The sequence below is a fragment of the Toxorhynchites rutilus genome, chromosome 3 (genome assembly GCF_029784135.1).
Source record: "Toxorhynchites rutilus septentrionalis strain SRP chromosome 3, ASM2978413v1, whole genome shotgun sequence".
Taxonomy (NCBI): domain Eukaryota; kingdom Metazoa; phylum Arthropoda; class Insecta; order Diptera; family Culicidae; genus Toxorhynchites; species Toxorhynchites rutilus.
The window spans coordinates 27314687-27334168 of record NC_073746.1 but is presented as its reverse complement, the minus strand read 5'-3'; the positions used below and the strand labels follow the sequence as shown (position 1 = coordinate 27334168).

Genomic DNA, 19482 nt, shown 5'->3' with positions numbered 1-19482 from the left:
TTCATACTGACCAATGAGAAAATAATTACTTCAGTAAATAATCGTCGAAATCATCCACGGCTACCGGTTGCATTGTGGTGGTTCCGATGTCATCCTCCTCGAGCGAATCCATCGCCTTCAAAAACTGTCTCATCCAGCTGTTCACATCCTGCTGCCTTTCACGTCTTCTCATGCGTCCCATTCGCAAAGAACGTTCATCCTCCGGCATGGTTAACGCACGGTGTATCACCTCTGCGGCGGATTCAATCTCGTATGGATTGCACAGCAACGCTTCGTGCATAGTTTCGCCAGCCCCGGCGAAAGGTGATACGATCAACACGCCCGGAGGTTCGTTTATTTGACAAGCGACGAACTCCTTCGCAACCAGGTTCATGCCATCACGAAGTGGCGTAACCAAACAAACAGATGCTTCCCGATAGAAAGCCGCCAAATCCTCCTGTCCAACGCACCCATAAATGTATCGAATCGGTGACCAGTTCGCCGTCGTAAAGCGACCATTAATCCGTCCAACTAGCTGATCCATTTCCTCTTTCAGCTCCTGGTATTCTTTCACATCGGTTCGAGAGGGTACCGAAATTTGAAACAGGCTGACATTTTCCCGGTGCTCTGGGTGCTTCTCCAGTAGCACCTCGAAAGCCTTCAGACGATTGACCAATCCTTTGGTGTAATCTAGTCGGTCCACGCCAAGGATGATTTTCTGGTTGGTTTTGATCACGCGTTTTGCCTTATTGGCAAGCTCTACAAAACGATCGTATGGAATCCCAATAGGAAGCGGACGAATGCGTACCGATCGACCACCATGTTCCACAAGCAGATTTTTACGATCGACTCGGCAACCCAAATCCCTCTGGCAGCAGTCTACAAAATTCAAACAATAGTCCCGAATGTGGAATCCAACCATATCGCAGGCGAGCATTCCTTGCAGGATCTCATCGGACCACGGGAAAAGACGAAAAATATCCCAGGGCGGGAATGGAATATGCAGGAAGAACGATAAATGACATGGTAAATTTTTTTCCTCAGCTGCTTCACGGATCCAATTGGCCGCCAGCATGAGATGGTAGTCGTGAATCCAAACAATTGGCACGCCTGGATTCCTGTTTTGTTTCAAGCATCTCTCCAGCGCTTCGATCGTACGCGCCGCAAATTCTTTGTTCAGCTCGTAGTACGAGCTCCACGTTTTGGCGCAGAATGTTGCCCTTCCGGGCATCGAATGGAACAGCGGCCAAAAGGTTCCATTGCAGCATCCGTTGTAATAGCTATCGAACAGTTTTGGCTCGGCGTTTACCGGAATGACTTGTTCTGATAGGAGGCCAGCGGTCGGGCTGCGATCGGATGGGTCCGACTCGGGGATCGGTTCGTTTAGTTCCGGATCTAGTGTTATTCCCGACCAGCCAACCCAGAGACCTTTGCCCTTGATGACGACCGGTGCTACCGCCGTTACCAAACCACCAGCGCTGTAAATGGAAACAAACACATAAACCAACGTGAGAATTGCAAACGAACAGATGTCTTTGTTATCAAATCAAAACAAAAGGAAGTCATCAGGAGGATTGCTAAATTTATGGTGTCTAGGGGGAGTAGGAGTTTCTAAAACGATGAGGTGGAAGAGGGTGAGTAGTTGTTTTGCTTGAGATAGAATGAATTGATAAAGAAGCACTACTGATAGTGCTGACAATCATGCGATCGCGGATGGGACAAGCGTGAATGATTGTGTGTTTGTGGAATAAGAACCACCGACGGAAAATTGAAATCACACTCCCCAGATCGTTGGAATTCGACTTTCCTGGTGGGTTAAAGGAGACATCAGTCACTCGATTAGGGGTTGTGGCTACCGAAGAGATGTGCTGCACATGATGACGTAAATGTGCGTAAATGATCGTCACTAGGTCAACACATGATTACAGATTGTTTCATGACGAAGATGGGTTATTGAAATTGCTATGACCGAACTTTCTAAAATAAAACATTTGGCATTGGTGATAGTCGACCCAAATCGTGATAACCGAGTATATGTAAACAATGACGATTATCAAGGTTTGGGATTACTGAATATGGACTGATTCGAGACAGTAGCATGAAACATGGATTAATTTGAGTTCTGCCAAAGTTGGGATACGGATCGTGGATGTGAGTAGATGCATATACACAGAATTTTTTCGAGAGATATGTCGGTACTAATGCTTTGAAAGCGTATATATGTGCTACAAGAGTTCCAGCCCAAATCGGATTGGAAGGGTGACGAACTGTGCTACTATGCATTGCTGGCTGAGTGTAATCACTGCTATAAATGAATAAGAAATTGCGCCAATACATGTGCGAAGACCTGCTGATAGCAATGATTTCGAGGAGGGCCAAATGCGTATATTCTGAACGTCAGATAACCGGTAGAGTTCAAAAGTTTAAATGCTTTGCATAATGTGTGCAACTGAAGCTACGAGGGATACCAGTGTGCGTAATTTCTTGATTTCAGTTTCTGTAAATTTTATTTCTTCGTACGAATACCTAATTCTATAAAGTACAATAATAACGTTCTTGCAGATAGAGTGAAGTTAGCAAATTGATGACATACAATTTTATGTTTTCGTTCTACTCTTTTCACTACTATTTCGACATAAATATACGCTGTTTTCCTCTTACCTGAAATGTAATTTTAAATCCGAGAACTACGAGGTACTACTCAATGTATCGGATTTTGCTCATAGGTTTCAAATACCGTCGATGGGGGTGAAAATGGGTTATGGGTGTGAAATTGGGTCAAAAATGGAGAAAGTTACTATTAGTAATATCTTGACAAATACTGCGAGTATTTTTGAAATCTGTGAGCCGTTTCATAGGAGACATAATTCCACAATGGTCATGTGCTGTGAGCGTCTCCGTTAAAGCATTGTTTTCGGTTACCGTTGGCTGTTATTTTTTTTTATCGCCCGGGTGTGCTTTTTTCGCGCGTTTTTGAACTGTTCGAGATATCGTAAAACGCAGTGTGAACTCGGAATTAGTGAGAAAAGCAGAATCATCAAAGCCTGGCAAGGCCAGCCGGCTTTCAGTTTTCGCCGATTTGTCGCCATCGCAATCGAAGTCGGACATCGGTGCTCAGTTGCAAGCACACAATACCAGCGCGATTCGCTGTTCACTTACAGCAGTGTGAAGGAGAGCATCACTTCTTAGTGGTGTGTGATAGTGCCGAGCGCTCAAGCGCTCCGATTGAGAAGCAAGCAGCGGTTGCCAGTTCATCAGCACTGGGTGCATTGTGGTGAATAGAAATAAATAAGATATAAGATTTATTTTTTATTTTTTTTTTTTAATTATTATTATTATTAAAACAAAATATTAGATTATAAGTACCAATTACAGAATGGCAGAAGGAGGGGGAGGATCTCCAGATATGGAGATCTCTGATGATGACTCCCCTCTGGTTGAAAAAACAAATAAAGGAACAGCGAAGACACTTAAACGCGTTCCTACATCAGAGGATGTTTCGTCCGGGGACGAGTCTGCTAACTCTAGCAAGCCCCCCTCTAAAAAACCTGCAAATATCTCCTCTCCAACCCCCCTCGCTCCTACCCCAGCTCAGATTTCGCCTCCCCATCCTGTTGTCCCCGATCCCCTTCAATCCTCGTCATCTCCTTCTCCTCCTGTTGTCTTCTCTCCACGTGTCAAGGTCTATCCTGAAGATGCACTTGGAACTGGTCCGTGGGTTGTTTTCTTCAGGCCTAAGCCAAATGGAAAAGCACTTAATGTTATTCAGATCATGAAAGATCTGGCAAGATACTCCTCCGTGACAGAAATTACGAAGGTTAGACCGACCAAACTGCGTGTTGTCGTGGCTGATCGGAAAGACGCAAACGGTATTGTCGTCGACCAGAGGTTTACCCTGGAATATCGTGTCTACGTGCCTTCCCATGACGTAGAAATCTCGGGGGGTGATAACCGAAACGGGTCTGACGTGCAAATCAATTATGGAAGGAGATGGCAGATTTAAAAAGCTGCCTTTGATTAAGGTTAAAATCATAGAATGCCGACAACTCGGCAAAGTCTCCCAGGAAGGGAAAGAATCGAAATTTACGCCGTCCGACTCGTTTAGAGTCACTTTTGCTGGCTCCGCCCTCCCTGACTACGTTATGGTGGACAAATTGAGGCTACCGCTGCGACTCTTCGTGCCAAAGCCCATGACTTGCCTGAAATGCAAGTCAGTTGGTCACACAGCAGCTTACTGCGCCAACAAGGAGCGCTGTGCCACTTGCGGAGAGCAACATGTGGACAAATCCTGCAGTGCGATTGAGCAAAAGTGTCCATATTGCGGAGGAAATCCGCACGTGCTCTCGGCTTGTGAAACTTACAAGAGTCGCTGGGAGAAGCAGAAGCGCTCTTTAAAGGAACGCTCGAAGCGCACTTTTGCGGAAATTTTGAAGGGCGCTTCTCCATTGGCCCAACAGCAACAACCTTTAACCGCAAACAATGTCTTCGCTTCGCTGCCAGTTGACGAAATGGAAGCGGATACAGCTAACGAGGGCACACCGTACATCTTCCAAGGGAATCCCCGGCGCAAAAATGTGACCACTCCCAAAGTTCAAGGACAAGCCCCTCCGGTTATACCCTCTGTTAGCATGCCTAAAAAATCGAGTGCAGCGGACAAGCAAAATCAGGTTCCTCCTGGCTTCCGTGGGAATAATTCACCTTCGAACGACCCAGCACTCGAAGGGACATCAAAAACCCCAACTGTCCCTATTTTACCGTCCAGTTCAACTTCCCAATCGGGATTTATAAAGTTGACTGACCTTGTGGCTCAAATCTTCACATGCTTTAATGTTTCCGACTCCATCAGAACCATTGTCATATCAATGCTTCCAGTATTAAAGACAATTTTGCAACAATTGATGCAAACATGGCCCCTCCTTGCAATGATTATCTCTCTTGATGTCTAATTCAAATAGAGAGGTCGGAGATATCACTGTTTTACAGTGGAATTGTCGTAGTCTTATCCCTAAATTGGATACATTCAAATTTTTAATTCATAACTTCAATTGTGATGTTTTTGCTCTGTCCGAAACTTGGCTTTCTTCGCGAGATGATCTCTCTTTCCACGATTTTAATATTATACGCTTGGACCGTGATGACAGATACGGAGGGGTGCTATTGGGGGTCAATAAGTGCCACTCATTTTTTCGAATTGACCTTCCACCTATTGGAGGGATTGAAGCTGTTGCTTGTCATGCAAACATCAGAGGAAAAGACCTCTGTATTGTCAGCTTGTATTGGCCTCCGAGAGCTGCGGTTAGCCGCAAGCAACTTGTTGACATGTGCTCACTCCTTCCTGAGCCACGATTGATCTTGGGAGACTTCAATTCTCACGGAACTGCCTGGGGGGAACAGTACGACGACAATCGTTCACTGTTGATATATGATCTTTGTAACAGCTTCAATATGACACTTTTGAACACTGGGGAAACAACACGTGTACCTAAACCTCCTGCTAACCCAAGTGCTCTTGACCTCTCGCTTTGCTCGAATTCACTATCGTTAGATTGCAAGTGGAATGTAATCCAGGACCCCAACGGTAGTGATCACCTGCCAATCAAAATTTCCATCACCATTGGGTCGAATTTTTCTGAATCTATAAACATGGCATATGACCTCACAAGACACATTGACTGGAAAAAATATGCGGACGCGATTGCTCTAGCCATCAATTCCAGAGATGGTTTACCTCCATTGGAGGAGTATAACTTCCTTTCTCGTTTGATCTATGACAGCGCGGTTCGCGCTCAAACGAAACCCATCCCAGGCTCCACTATTCGTCGAAGGCCTCCCAATCCATGGTGGGATAGCCAATGTTCCAAGCTTTATCAGGATAAATCGAACGCATTCAAAGCTTTTCGGAAACGTGGAACCCCTGAAAATTTTCAATCGTATTTGGACCTTGAAAATCAATTTAAAAACTTGATCAAAGGGAAAAAACGTGCTTATTGGCGAAATTTCGTGGGAGGTTTGTCACGAGAAACGTCAATGAAAAAATTATGGAAAGTGGCTCGAAACATGAGAAATCGCTCTTCATCCAATGAAAGCGAGGAATATTCACATCGATGGATTTTTAATTTTGCACGGAAGGTTTGTCCTGATTCCGCTCCTGTGCAAAAAATTGTTCGAGATATACCACAAGATAGGTGCGATCTTGATTCCGAGTTTTCGATGGTAGAATTCTCTCTTGCTCTACTTTCATGTAACAATTCTGCTCCGGGATCGGATAAAATTAAGTTCAACTTGCTGAAAAACCTCCCTGATGTGGCGAAACATCGCTTGTTGAATTTATTCAATCGGTTTCTGGAGAATAATATTGTTCCAGATGATTGGAGACAAGTACGAGTTATAGCTATTCAAAAACCCGGAAAACCCGCGTCCGACTTCAATTCGTACCGCCCAATAGCAATGCTGTCTTGTATACGGAAATTGTTGGAGAAAATGATCTTGTTTCGCCTTGATCGATGGGTTGAAACGAATGGCCTACTCTCAGATACACAATATGGGTTCCGCAGGGGCAAGGGGACGAATGATTGTCTTGCGTTGCTTTCTTCAGAAATTCAAATGGCTTACGCCGGAAAAAAACAAATGGCTTCAGTATTCTTGGACATAAAGGGGGCCTTTGATTCTGTTTCAATAGAGGTTTTGACAGACAAATTACACTCTCGGGGTCTGCCGCCTCTATTGAATAATATGTTATATAACTTGCTTTGTGAGAAGCATTTGAACTTTTCTCACGGAGATTCGGCAGTAAGTCGGGTCTCTTACATGGGCCTCCCCCAGGGCTCATGTTTAAGCCCCCTTTTGTACAACTTCTATGTAAGCGACATCGACAATTGCCTTACACAAAATTGCAGCCTAAGACAACTTGCAGATGATGGAGTGGTGTCTGTCGTAGGATCAACAGAATCCGACCTACAAGAACCCTTACAAGATACTTTGAACAATTTTTCAACCTGGGCCATTGGGCTAGGGATCGAATTCTCCACGGAGAAAACAGAGATGGTGGTTTTTTCTAGGAAGCATAGACCAGCAAAACCAAAGCTTCAACTTTTGGGTAAACCGATCACTCATGCTATGTCATTCAAGTATCTTGGGGTCTGGTTCGACTCCAAATGTACTTGGGGGGCCCATATTAGGTATCTGAGTAAAAAATGCCAACAAAGAATAAATTTTCTCCGTACAATTACCGGCACCTGGTGGGGAGCCCATCCCGAAGATCTTATAATGTTGTATAGAACAACTATTCTCTCAGTGATGGAGTATGGCAGTTTCTGTTTTCAATCAGCTGCCAAAACACACTTAATTAAACTCGAGCGAATTCAGTATCTTTGTCTCCGTATTGCGTTGGGATGTATGCCCTCAACGCATACCATGAGTCTCGAGGTTTTGGCAGGCCTACTCCCACTAAAAGATCGCTTCAATTTATTATCTCTTCGGTTCTTCATCCGGTGTAAGGTCATGAACCTATTGGTGATCGGAAATTTTGAGCGGCTGATCGAGCTAAATTTTCACTCCGGATTCATGAGTTCATATCATGAATTCATCTCCATGCAGGTTGATTCTTCTTCATATATTCCCAACCGTGTTTGTTTCCCTGACTACATCAATTCCTCTGTGCATTTTGATCTGTCCATGAAGCAAGATATCCATGGATATTCAGATTACCAACGATCGAGGATCGCTCCAACGATCTTCGATGAAAAATATAGGGGTATCAATTGTGATAATATGTACTTTACTGATGGGTCCACTATAAATGAGTCCACAGGATTTGGAGTGTTCAACGAATTTTTTAGCACCTCACACAGTCTTCAGAATCCTTGCTCAGTGTATATTGCTGAATTGGCAGCAATTCATTGGGCGCTGGACAGCGTCGCCTCACGACCTGTTGAACACTATTACATTGTAACGGATAGTCTTAGCTCTGTCGAAGCTATCCGTTCAGTGAGGCCGGAAAAGCACTCGCCGTACTTCCTTGAGAGAATACGAAAAATTTTGAGTGCTTTATCCAGACGCTGTTATGTCATTACCTTTGTGTGGGTCCCTTCTCATTGCTCAATTCCGGGTAATGAGAGGGCTGACTCATTAGCAAAGGTAGGTGCGATTGAAGGCGATATTTATCAGCGTCAAATCGCCTTCAATGAATTTTACTCTTTAGTCCGTAAAAATACCATCGCTAACTGGCAACGCAAATGGAACGAAGATGAATTGGGCCGGTGGCTTCACTCGATTATCCCTAAGGTTAGCCTCAAACCATGGTTCAAAAGTCTGGACTTGAGTCGGGACTTTATTCGCACCTTCTCCCGACTCATGTCCAATCACTGTTCGTTAGACGCGCTACTCTTTCGTTTCAATCTGGCCGGCAGCAATATCTGCGTTTGTGGCCGAGGTTACCACGACATCGAACACGTTGTTTGGTCGTGTGAGGTGTATCTTGTTGCCAGATCGAATTTAGAGAACTCCCTTCGGGCTAGAGGAAGGCAGCCCAATGTGCCGGTGAGAGATGTGTTGGCTCGGTTAGACCTTGATTACATGTCCCAAATATATGTTTTCCTTAAATCTATCGATGTTCGTGTGTGATTATCCTTATATCCTTATACCCTCCATTTCTTCCTTTGTGAGTAATTGGTCCGCTTGCTATAAACAGAAGAATGAAATGTAAATTCACAACTGATGTACGAATAGATTTAAGAATTGAGTGTGTGTGATTATCAACATTGTAATAATTTCCTTATACCCCATCCTTTTCCTGAGAAAATGTCACCCTTTTAATCTCGAGTCCACCACGAGTAATCGGTTTCCCACATTACTAACCATAGATTTAAGAAAATTGTTCATATATATAGTTTTAAAAATATATTTAAGATTTCGGCTCCTTTAAACTTGTGTAACTGAGCCTGTAAAAATAAACGAATTTATAAAAAAAAAAAAAATAATTCCACAACTTCCAATGCCTAATACTCAACTGTAGTACAAATAGTTATTATTTAATAATTCATTAAATTTTGATGTGTATAGCCATCAAATAACACCTCAGCTTCCAAAAATCTAATGCCCAGCATTATACAGAACTACTAAAATTGTAAATATTGGATTGAATTATTCTATAAAGTCTTGCCAGATGGGTCTTTATTGATTTTGAATATAAAATTTTTTTTCCATTCGAATTTCAATATTTTATAAATAATCTCTTATTTTTCACCCCCACGAAAATGGGTCAAGCACAAAATTGAATTCATCTTCTTCTTCTTCAATGGCACTAACATTCCTAGAGGAACTTCGCCGTCTCAACGTAGTATTACTTGCGTCATTTTTATTAGTACTTAGTTGAGATTTCTATGCCAAATGACACGCCTTGCAATGCATTTTGAGTGGCAAGCTCTAGAATACGCGTGATCACAGTGCAAGTCGGAGGAAATTTCTTTGACGAAAAATTCCCCCGATCAGAACGGGAATCGAACACGAACACCCGGCATGTTAGTTATGACACTAACCACTCGGCCACGGGAGTTAAATTGAATTCATGCCAAACCGATATAGTGATTGTCAGATTTTCATGAAAATTGGTAGTTTTATTCCTCATCGCAAACATATTAGACCCGTATTTTTTATTTTTTTCATCAGGGTGGCCATTTCCATATTATGGTGGTTCGAAAAAACAACTTTTCTCCTTTTTTTTTCTTCCAAAAATGACAGTTTTCAATAATTCATAACTACTGGGCCGATTCAGATGATCGATATATCAAATTTTGTTTGAAAAACATTACATTTGAAAAAAAAACAGATTTTGTTTTCGTAATTATTGATTGTAATTGTTTTTCATTGCTCGCATGGTTTCGGAAGTAAGGTCAACATATTTTTTATATTTTTTCTTGAAAGATGAGGTTTTTTTTTACATAACTTATCCGAATTCGAGTTTTTTCGTTTTCGAGTGATTTTGCAAAGTTGACATGATTTCAGTTTTCGTTCAATGTTCCTATGCGGCTGGACAACATCTGTGCGACTAGAATCCAATTTTTATGCATATGTGATATTTCATGTTGCTCCGAATTGGTACATCGATCATCTGAATTGGCCTGCTAGTATAAAAGTTATGAATTTAAAAAATATCATTTTTGGATAAAAAAAGGGAAAAATGATTTTTCGAATCAGCGGTTAATTTTGAAAAATCATAACTCAGTAACACAAGATAACGCATCTCTGAATTTTGGATATGTTATCTAGAAATATCTTAGCTTTCAAGAAAAAATACAAAAAATTTAGCGCTCTTGGTCCCGAGACAATGTAAACTAAAAAAAACATTCGATAATTACATGACCAAAATCAAAAATTTCTGCAAGTATGACATTTTTCGAAAAGAGACTAGCTAATTGGCTTTAATTTGATATGTCGATCATCTGAATTGCTGCAGTAGCTCGAAAGTTGTGAGTTTGAAAAAAAATGTAGAGTGGTCCGAAAGAAATGGAATATATCACCTATTTTATTTGACATGTAGATCATCTAAATCGGTACAGTAGTTCAAAAGTTATGAATTTAAAAACAATTCATTTTTGGGAAAAATGGGAAAAACATTGATTTTTTGGGCAGCCATAAAATGGACATGATCACCCTAATGATAAAAAATACGGGTGTAATGTTTTGCGATAAAGAACAAAACTACCACTTTTCCAAAAATCTGAGAACCATGTCGGTTTGACATGGAATGGCTGTATATAAACATTTCCATCGCACTTTTAGGTGGATGTACTCTATTTTCGTAATTCAAATACACATTCAAGACAATTCAAGTTAAATTATCTTGAAATTATTAAGAAATTGATTTCTAAACACAGTTCTTAATAGAAAGTAATATTCATTACTTTGACCCATTGTCACCCCATTTGAGTGGTGAGATTGGGTCAATTTTCATTTAATCGTAATTCAGTGAAAAATGAATATTATTCAACAATTCCTTGAACACTTACGAGTGTTCATCATCAGAGAACATTTCTACGTAGCCAGAATTGTGTTTTACTCTAATTTACGATGGTTATTCAACAAAAAGTTCGCAAACTACCATTTTTGACCCATTTTCACCCCCATCGACGGTATCTGTTAGTATCGTTATTATCGCCTTCAAAATAGTCCCTTTCTGAAGCAATATACTTCTCCAACGAACAATCCAGTCATCGAAACACTTTTTATAGCTGTATTTAGGAACCGTCTTCAGCTCACGCAGCGAATTCGTTTTTATGTCTTCAATGCTGTCAAAACGGGTCCCATGAAGCGGTAATTTGATTTTCGGAAATAGGAAAAAGTTACACCCATGTCTCGTAATTATGCATTGGATGTACGTGGGATCAGCATTTGGTCGTTTAAGCATGTTTTCAGTCATTTGATTACAATGAAATTTTTGAAGAAAATTGAGCTCTTTCGGCACTAATCGTGCTGCGACTTTTCTCATGCCCAAAATATCAACCAACATATGATGAAAGGTCTCGTGAGAGATATTTAATTCACGGGCTAGCTCTCTCAAACTTAAATGACGATTTCCGAGCACCATTTCTTTTATTTTGTCAAAGTTTTTATCAATTGAAGAGGTGGATGGTTGTTCTTGGAGTGGCAAATCGTTCATCTCTTCTCGACCGCTTTTGAATGCCTTATACCTTATACACCCGTGTTTTCGACATAGTTGTGTCACCAAATGTATTCGGCAACATCTTCAACGTGTCGGCACAAGACATTTTGTTTGACTATCACAAATTTTCACAAAATATCTTTGACCAAATAAAATACAAACGAATATATGATTTGAGAATTAAAGAGACATGAAAACAATATCAATTTAATTAAAAATTGTTTAGTAAGCTACGATTTATTTAAAGCTTCCATATTTGGAGAGACTCATCTCTCATGAGGATTAAACGATTGAAAATAGAGTTTTTGGTTTTGGTAATAATTATTCATTTACAACGTCAGTTCGCGAAAACAATGTTTGTCATTCTCGTCGGATTAAATGAACTCAAATGCTGGTGACCGAGACCGATATTGCTAGGAATATTTGCATGATGTACGGTATTCCATTAGTCAAATCATTTCATTTGATAACAATATTGAGGAGATTGCAAAGAAATCATAGGCGACCATTTTGTGGCGGCGACCTTTTCGAATTTATTTACTTATTATGTTTTGTATTCTCCAAGTCAAGCCATTCAGCCTTATTTTAGCGGCGACCAAATTGAATTTTTCAGGATCATCGAATACGCAGTTTCATAATGACAGTAGAATTAAAGATATGTTCCAAATTTCAGATTAATCAATTATCAGGAACGGGGTCAAGTTTCAATTACCGATATTGAGGGGATTGCAAAAAATACATAGTCGACCATTTAGTGCCGTCGACCTTTTTGAATTTATGTTGTTTATTATGTTTTGTGTTCTCCAAGTCAAGCCATTCAGCCATTTTAAGTGACGGCCAAAAATCTTTCAAGATCATGGAACTCGCAGTTTTATAATGACAGTAGAATTAAAGATGTCTTCCAAATTTCAGATTAATCAGTCAACAGGAACGGGGTCAATTTTCTATTAATATGGGACAACCCTACAAACATTCAAACATACATACAAACAGGTCAAGCTTAATGAAACCATTTAAAATGTAATTAGTTATTTGGGGACTGCGGCCATCTTGGATTTTTCATGGTCTGCTATGTTTATTAGTCGAGCACTTTCATTTGATACCCATATCGATTAGGATTTAAAAAAAAAATATGGCGCCGTTTTGTGGTGACGGCCATTTTGGATTTGCATTTTTTCTTAAATAACTGTGTTCTACTAGTCAATCCCTTTCATTTCATATACATATTGATGGGATTCTGAGAAAACATGTAATCCCCCATTTTGTAGCGGCCGTCATCTTGGAAAATTGTTTTTTTATGATTCGATTCTCCGGAGGATTCGATTACCCGGATTGAAAAAAAAAATCAATACTCCGGATAATCGAGTCCGCCCTGTATTCTATCATAATAACGCTCGGCCTCATGTTGCTATTCGAGTTTAACACTATTTACAAAATAGCGGATGGGAAATACCGGTTCACCTATAGCTTAGACATTCCCAGCAAACATTAAGTCGCTAAAATTGACATATCCCAAGTCACATATAAAATTTGATCGAATCACAATCATCGCTCAAAGTATATACTGTGTATATCTAAAATCTTATAAAATGCGAAAACCTATATTTTATGTATCACTATAGATTAAGTCGTAGTAAGGTATATCAACCATCGGTTCTATGATACACACTATGGTAAAATCGATCTGAACGAAATCATTTATGCATATCAGGCTGATGCAGCTCGTGAGTCGCATGAACATATAATCAGAATAAATGTAGTACTGCGAAAAATTTTACTACATGCTGTGGAAAATCGTTGAACAGGAAATCATATAAGATCGTAATTGAGGACATAGTACATCGTATAAGAAATTTGAAAAATATCAAGACCCTTGATGAGGTATATCCAGTATCGACGTCTGGTGGTGATATGCTGATTTAGGGAGGCAAATTAATCTCTACCAGATCAGCAGGCCCGACAGCAAATTTAAATTGTTCAAAATTTTTTACTTCATGGTATTTGATTATTAAAACACGTAGCACTGAACCTCATTATAGGAATAGAAAATCGACAACCATGAATGACGTATCCGATTGCATCTTTTTCGAATTATATTTACGAGTTCTTACTGCTTTAGAATTATATTCCAGATGGCCGTGCGAGATAGCTGCTGCTTATCATCCAAACAACTGAGGTTCGAGATCCATCGGAGCAAAACCACTAACTTTCAAATATTTATGTCCCCCTAGCACTAAAAGTCAGTTGAATAACTCATGTTTCTAAAAACATAAATGTTCTCATATATACAAATGGCTCACGAACATTTTCCGCCATTCGGTTTTTTTCTATGCATGTAGTAAATCACATATATGTATGACAATAGTCGTACTAAATCCATGTATATTGTTTTCATATACCGCTCTCTTATCCAACTTAGTGACCAAACGACTGCACCTTGTACCATAGATCCGTCTTGAAATAAGATTCAATAATCTTGATGTGTTAAATTCAGTTACGACAATTACAATTACAAACAGTTGATTAAAAGAATGAGATTTTTCGCATTTTATACGATTTTAGATACACCAAATGTATACTTCAATGGACATTACATATGATTGTAATGCGATGTCACTTTATATACGACGTAGAATATGACAAGTTATACGATTTAATGTTTGCTGAGTGGTTGGCAAGATTGTGATCTGCCATCGACTCTACTAAACCCAGAGATCCAACAAATTCCGATCCCGTAAGAATCATATGTACACATCTTTTATGAGACATATAGTCTTCTAGTGCTAAGAACCATGGCAAATTCTTGAAGAGGACTAACAAAACAATCTTAGGAGTTGTGCAGCAAAATGGAGTATTAAGGTGGAGAATTATCGATGGGGACCGCAAAGTATTTCCCCGGGAAAGTGCAAAATCAAAGTGCGGTCAGTTGACGAAAATGGAGGATGTTTAATATATATTATATACATTATATAATATAGATTAAAGCGGTTCGAAGTGCGATTCGGCCGTGCATGCAGCTTCCAGCACAAAATGAAATCTGAGCGGGAGCCGGGTCCGGTGAACAATACTTTGAACCGGAAGTCATACGTGCTTATGCTAGTAAGAGAATGTGTCTCATTTCGGAATGGGGTGAAAAAGATTGGATCGCCTCTCAGTACCGTCCATCGTGCCAAGGTAAGATTGAGTCTAAACACATATGATGAATATGTCGTACAGGAGTCAAGAACATGCCTCATTCGTCGAACCAAGAGCTCGTTAATTATATGATCGATTGCGCTGAGGAAAATCGGTGAACCTAATCATGGACGATGAATTTATATCAAACTTGATTACAAAACACTTCCGTGTGATCAGTATTACACTGTTCAGAGTGGCCAAAGTGTTAACGAGGCGGAGACATCAATTTTTACCGAAAAGTTCGATAAGAAGGCAATGATTTGGTAAATCGTTGGTGAGTGGTATGTTTTCCGTACCCACTGACACAATGGATACCGCTATTTTCATCTGAAGTTATGTGAATCGATGTGAATTTGGAAACAGTGCACTACTCAGAGAACACTGTGGCCTGATACCAATTTCAACGAGGTCTAGTTTGCACCGAAGGAGATGAATTAACCGAACTGTCCTCAGGCGAGACCAATTGAGGCTTTTCGGACCTTATCTTATATTATATTATTATATTTTATATTATTTATATTATATTTGAGAATACATATGAAACCAGCAACGTAAACTGCGTAAAAGTCTGGAAAAAAGTGGCCAAAATCTTGAAAATTTTTCTTTTCGAAGATGATGGATAGTCTTCGATCGAAAATTCGATTGATTGGATTGACATTGTATCCAAGCTCTGTAATAGATATATATTAAATAGAAGTGAAATAACAAAAGGAGTAAAGGGTGTGTCACATCAAATTGCATCACGGAAAAAACGCTGTAGAAATTTAATTTTTAGGAATTATATCTTCAGCTTTCGCTTATAATCAGATAAGAGTGTATAGATCACGTTAGCCATGCTTCACTGTCAATTTTTCGTAAATTTGGAAAAATGTCATCGAACGAAAAGAGCGTCGTGAATTAATCCTGTGCACTCATTTCGAGAATCCGGAGTTGTCACATCGGGACATCGGTAAGATGCTGGGAATCGCCCAATCCACGGTCAGCAGAGTACTAAAACGATACTTCGAGAACCTAACCATCGACCGGAAGGTGAAGAACGGCAAAAATGGATGCTCCGTCAGTGAAAAAGATCACAAGCGCGTAGTTAAGCAGTTTAGACGTGATCCGAGAAGTTCGGTCCGGGATGTCGCCAATAAGCTGAATTTGTCAAGTTCATTCGTCCAGCGGACCAAGCAGCGGGAGGGCCTGCGTACATACAAGGTTCAGAAGGCTCCTAACCGCGACGAAAGGCAAAACATGTTGGGGAAGACGCGAGCCCGGAAGCTGTACACCGAAATGCTGACGATGCCGCATTGCCTGGTAATGGACGACGAAACCTACGTCAAAGCGGACTTTCGTCAGCTGCCGGGCCTATTGTTCTTCTCCGCAGAGGACAAATTCAGCGTTCCGGAGGAGATTCGCAAGCAGAAACTATCCAAGTTTGCCAAAAAGTACATGGTGTGGCAAGCGATCTGCTCTTGCGGAAAGCGGAGCGCCCCTTTCGTGATGACCGGCACGGTAAACGGGCAGGTTTACCTTAAGGAGTGCCTACAGAAGCGCTTACTATCACTATTGAAGCAGCACGAGGGCCCGACCATCTTCTGGCCGGATCTCGCTTCGTGCCACTATTCAAAGGACGTGTTGGAGTGGTACGAAGCCAACGGGGTCACCTTCGTGCCAAAGGAAATGAACCCGCCCAACGCGCCGGAGCTTCGCCCAATAGAGAAATATTGGGCGATTATGAAGCAGGCCCTCCGGAAGAACCCAAAAGTTGTCAAATCGGAGGCGGACTTCAAGAGACAATGGATTTCTGTTAAAAAAAAACTACAAGCTGACGTTGTACAGAACCTTATGGACGGGGTAAAGAGGAAGGTGCGAGCATACGGGCTTGGGCTCGAAGTATGAATAAAAAGAAAATGCCAAAAGTTGTTTAATAGTTTTTATTTTACTGTCTAAAATTTTTCAAAAGGATCGGTCTACTGGGCGAATTTCTACAGCGTTTTTTCCGTGATGCAATTTGATGTGACACACACTTTATGCTCTTGAATTGTGTTTATCGTTCATTTTAAGTTGTGCTTGAACATAATAAAACACCCTATAATTGAAAAACGGCACCTGCGATTAACTCTGTTGATTTTTATAAGAATCATTTTCTAGTTTTGTTACTATTGCTCCCATTGCCGACACTCGGTCCGAGAAGACCGGCGTGAACGAGACTGAAAACTACTAACAACTACTACTTTACCTACTATCTACGATCTGCGGACATCATTGATTTTTTTGTTATATACTAAAAAATCCGCTTTCGATTCGCATTGAATATTGTTGGAAGCTAATGGCATGCTATCGGTAAATTGTAATGTTGTAAGCGGTTCAAGAAGTTCAAAAGAGGTAACTTTGATGAGGAACGTGAAACGTGAAAAGCTACCGGAAGTGTTAGCAAACATTGTTGGACGAAGATGATGGCTATACTTAACAACAACTCGCAAAACAATCAAATGTTGACCATTCAATCAATTCCCGATATTTAAACGCTGAATCCTGAATGTTGAAGGACGGGTTCCACATGATTTGACCGACAGACAATAATAAAACTCGACAAGGAAGCAGGTACAAAAGAAAGTCTTGTTTGCATCGGATCGTGATCGGGGATGAAAAGTGGTTGTAATTCAGGAATCCCAAGCGGAAATATCATATGTTGAACCCTGTCAACCGGCAACGTCGACCGTGAGACCATACAGCTTCGAAAAGAAGATAATGTTGTTCAACACAGCGTGGTGTAATCTGGTACGATCTTTTGAAAAACATTGGGACTGTTAATAGCAAAAGTTACAGAAAATAATTGATCGAATGGTGCTCTGCTTCAAAAACGACCAGCATATCAGAATAGGCAACACAACGATTCTTGATGACAATGCCCTGTCACACTAAACAAGAACGACCAGTTTGGCTCCTCGATTGGGATCAATTACCTTTTGTGGATTTATCACCAGACTTAGGTCCTTCCGAATATCATTTGTTTTCATTGATGGGATACGCACTCGTTGAGCATCCTTTCAATTCTTATGAAAATATGCAATGTATTTTTGACGATGCATTCATAAATTACGCTGGATAAAAATATATAACTTCCAATAGCCATTACTATGAATGAAAATCCAAACCGTTTGAGATCAAAAAACGTGTATTTTGAATGAAAAAAACCCGGTTTCATATTCATACACCTGGCATATATAAAAAGCATAAGTTACTAAAGTTTTTCGTCAAGAAATTATTTCAGTTTCACCTATATTAATGTAGGTTTTATGCATCCTTTACTCCTTACTATCTTGACCCAAAGACAGAGCTTAGCAATCGCCCAACCATATGATTCCCCCTATCACATTCTATCACTCACCTGGCATGACGGCTCAGCTGGCCTGTTTTGGGATCCCGTTTCAGCACGAACGGCAATCGATTGGAGACGACGATCAGGCTGCTCTTGGTGTTGGCCTCCTGGGGGCCGGTTATCGTAATTTCGCAGTTGGTTGACATCTTCAACCTCCAAACAGATGCAACGGAACAATAAACGGACAAATAACCTATAAAATCTCAAACATAAAACACTTGTCCTATTTTCACTTGGTTATCACAATCACAGAGAGAGTTTTTTTCACATCATTTCGATGATTATTAAATTTATTAGTTTTCGTTGCCACTTATTGTTAGTTAATTGCTAAGGTTGGTGTATCTGAATATTGTTAAAAAACTTCAGCAAACACAAAAATCGGGTTCCTCGATGTTAACTGAAACAACTGCCTACCGGAGAGGATGCTACCTCTGGAGCAGATGAGATTCAACTAACTTCCGACTGTGTACTCCGATAGCTGATAAAGGACTTCGTCCAAGTAGTACAACGAGATTGCCTACGACTCATTATTGTTGTTGTTTTGCTGGCTTTCTGGCATCGGAATATCCGTGTGTATATAAACCGTCGCTGATTACGTCCTGCTATCAGCGGTCCAGAACACGGTGGATGATTCCATAACAATCAACAACCGTTCTCACGAGGGGCGAACGCACACAAACACACACACACACACACACAGTCCAGCTCAGAATGATGTTTACCGATGTTCACGAACAACACACAGCCTCTGATTTGGCCACTGTTGTCGGAAACACAGAATTTTGTGAATTTTCGAGAATGCTGCACTTTTAACAGGAAGCTGGAAGCGTTGGAAGCTTGTCAGCTCAGACGAACGGAGAATTGCATAGGCTCTTCTAATCAATGTCATATTTAATTGGTCTATCGCTGGCAGTTGTGGCCGTTGATAAAATCTGCCGTGATTTTTCCGTTTGGATCAGTGGTCGTGTCGTGGGTGTTTTCAAATTCCATTCAGCTAAGGTTAGATTGCAAGGTAGTAAAGACTGGCAAACTTTTTCGGGATATTACAAAATGAGAGATGGTGGAATGAATTTTGGTTAGCTTGCCAAAATTGACGTGAGATGTTTCAAAAATAGTTCTCAATTTCATCAAAACATAATCGAATTATGTATTTTTCGATATTTTTTCATGAAAGCTCAATAATTTCTTTCTTTTCAAATTGCCCGAATCATTCTGAGATTTCTTCCATCTAGTTTTGTCACGAAGATATCGCGCGTAGAGTGATTGGTGTTTAAGCTGTTTAGGGATTAGGAAGTTTTAT

General features: G+C 40.5%; 1 protein-coding gene across 1 annotated transcript in view; it reads right to left on the bottom strand.

Annotated features, from left to right (window-relative positions):
- The window catches only part of LOC129780613 (uncharacterized), a 30037-nt gene extending 11378 nt beyond the window's left edge, over positions 1–18659 (bottom strand). The window contains exons 1-2 of the mRNA XM_055789073.1: positions 18192–18659; positions 30–1457 (exon numbers count right to left, since the gene is read on the bottom strand). Coding sequence (XP_055645048.1) covers positions 30–1457; positions 18192–18328 — 1565 coding nt within the window. The 5' untranslated portion in view covers positions 18329–18659. The remainder of the gene's footprint in view (positions 1–29; positions 1458–18191) is intronic.
- Positions 18660–19482: the final 823 nt, after the last annotated feature.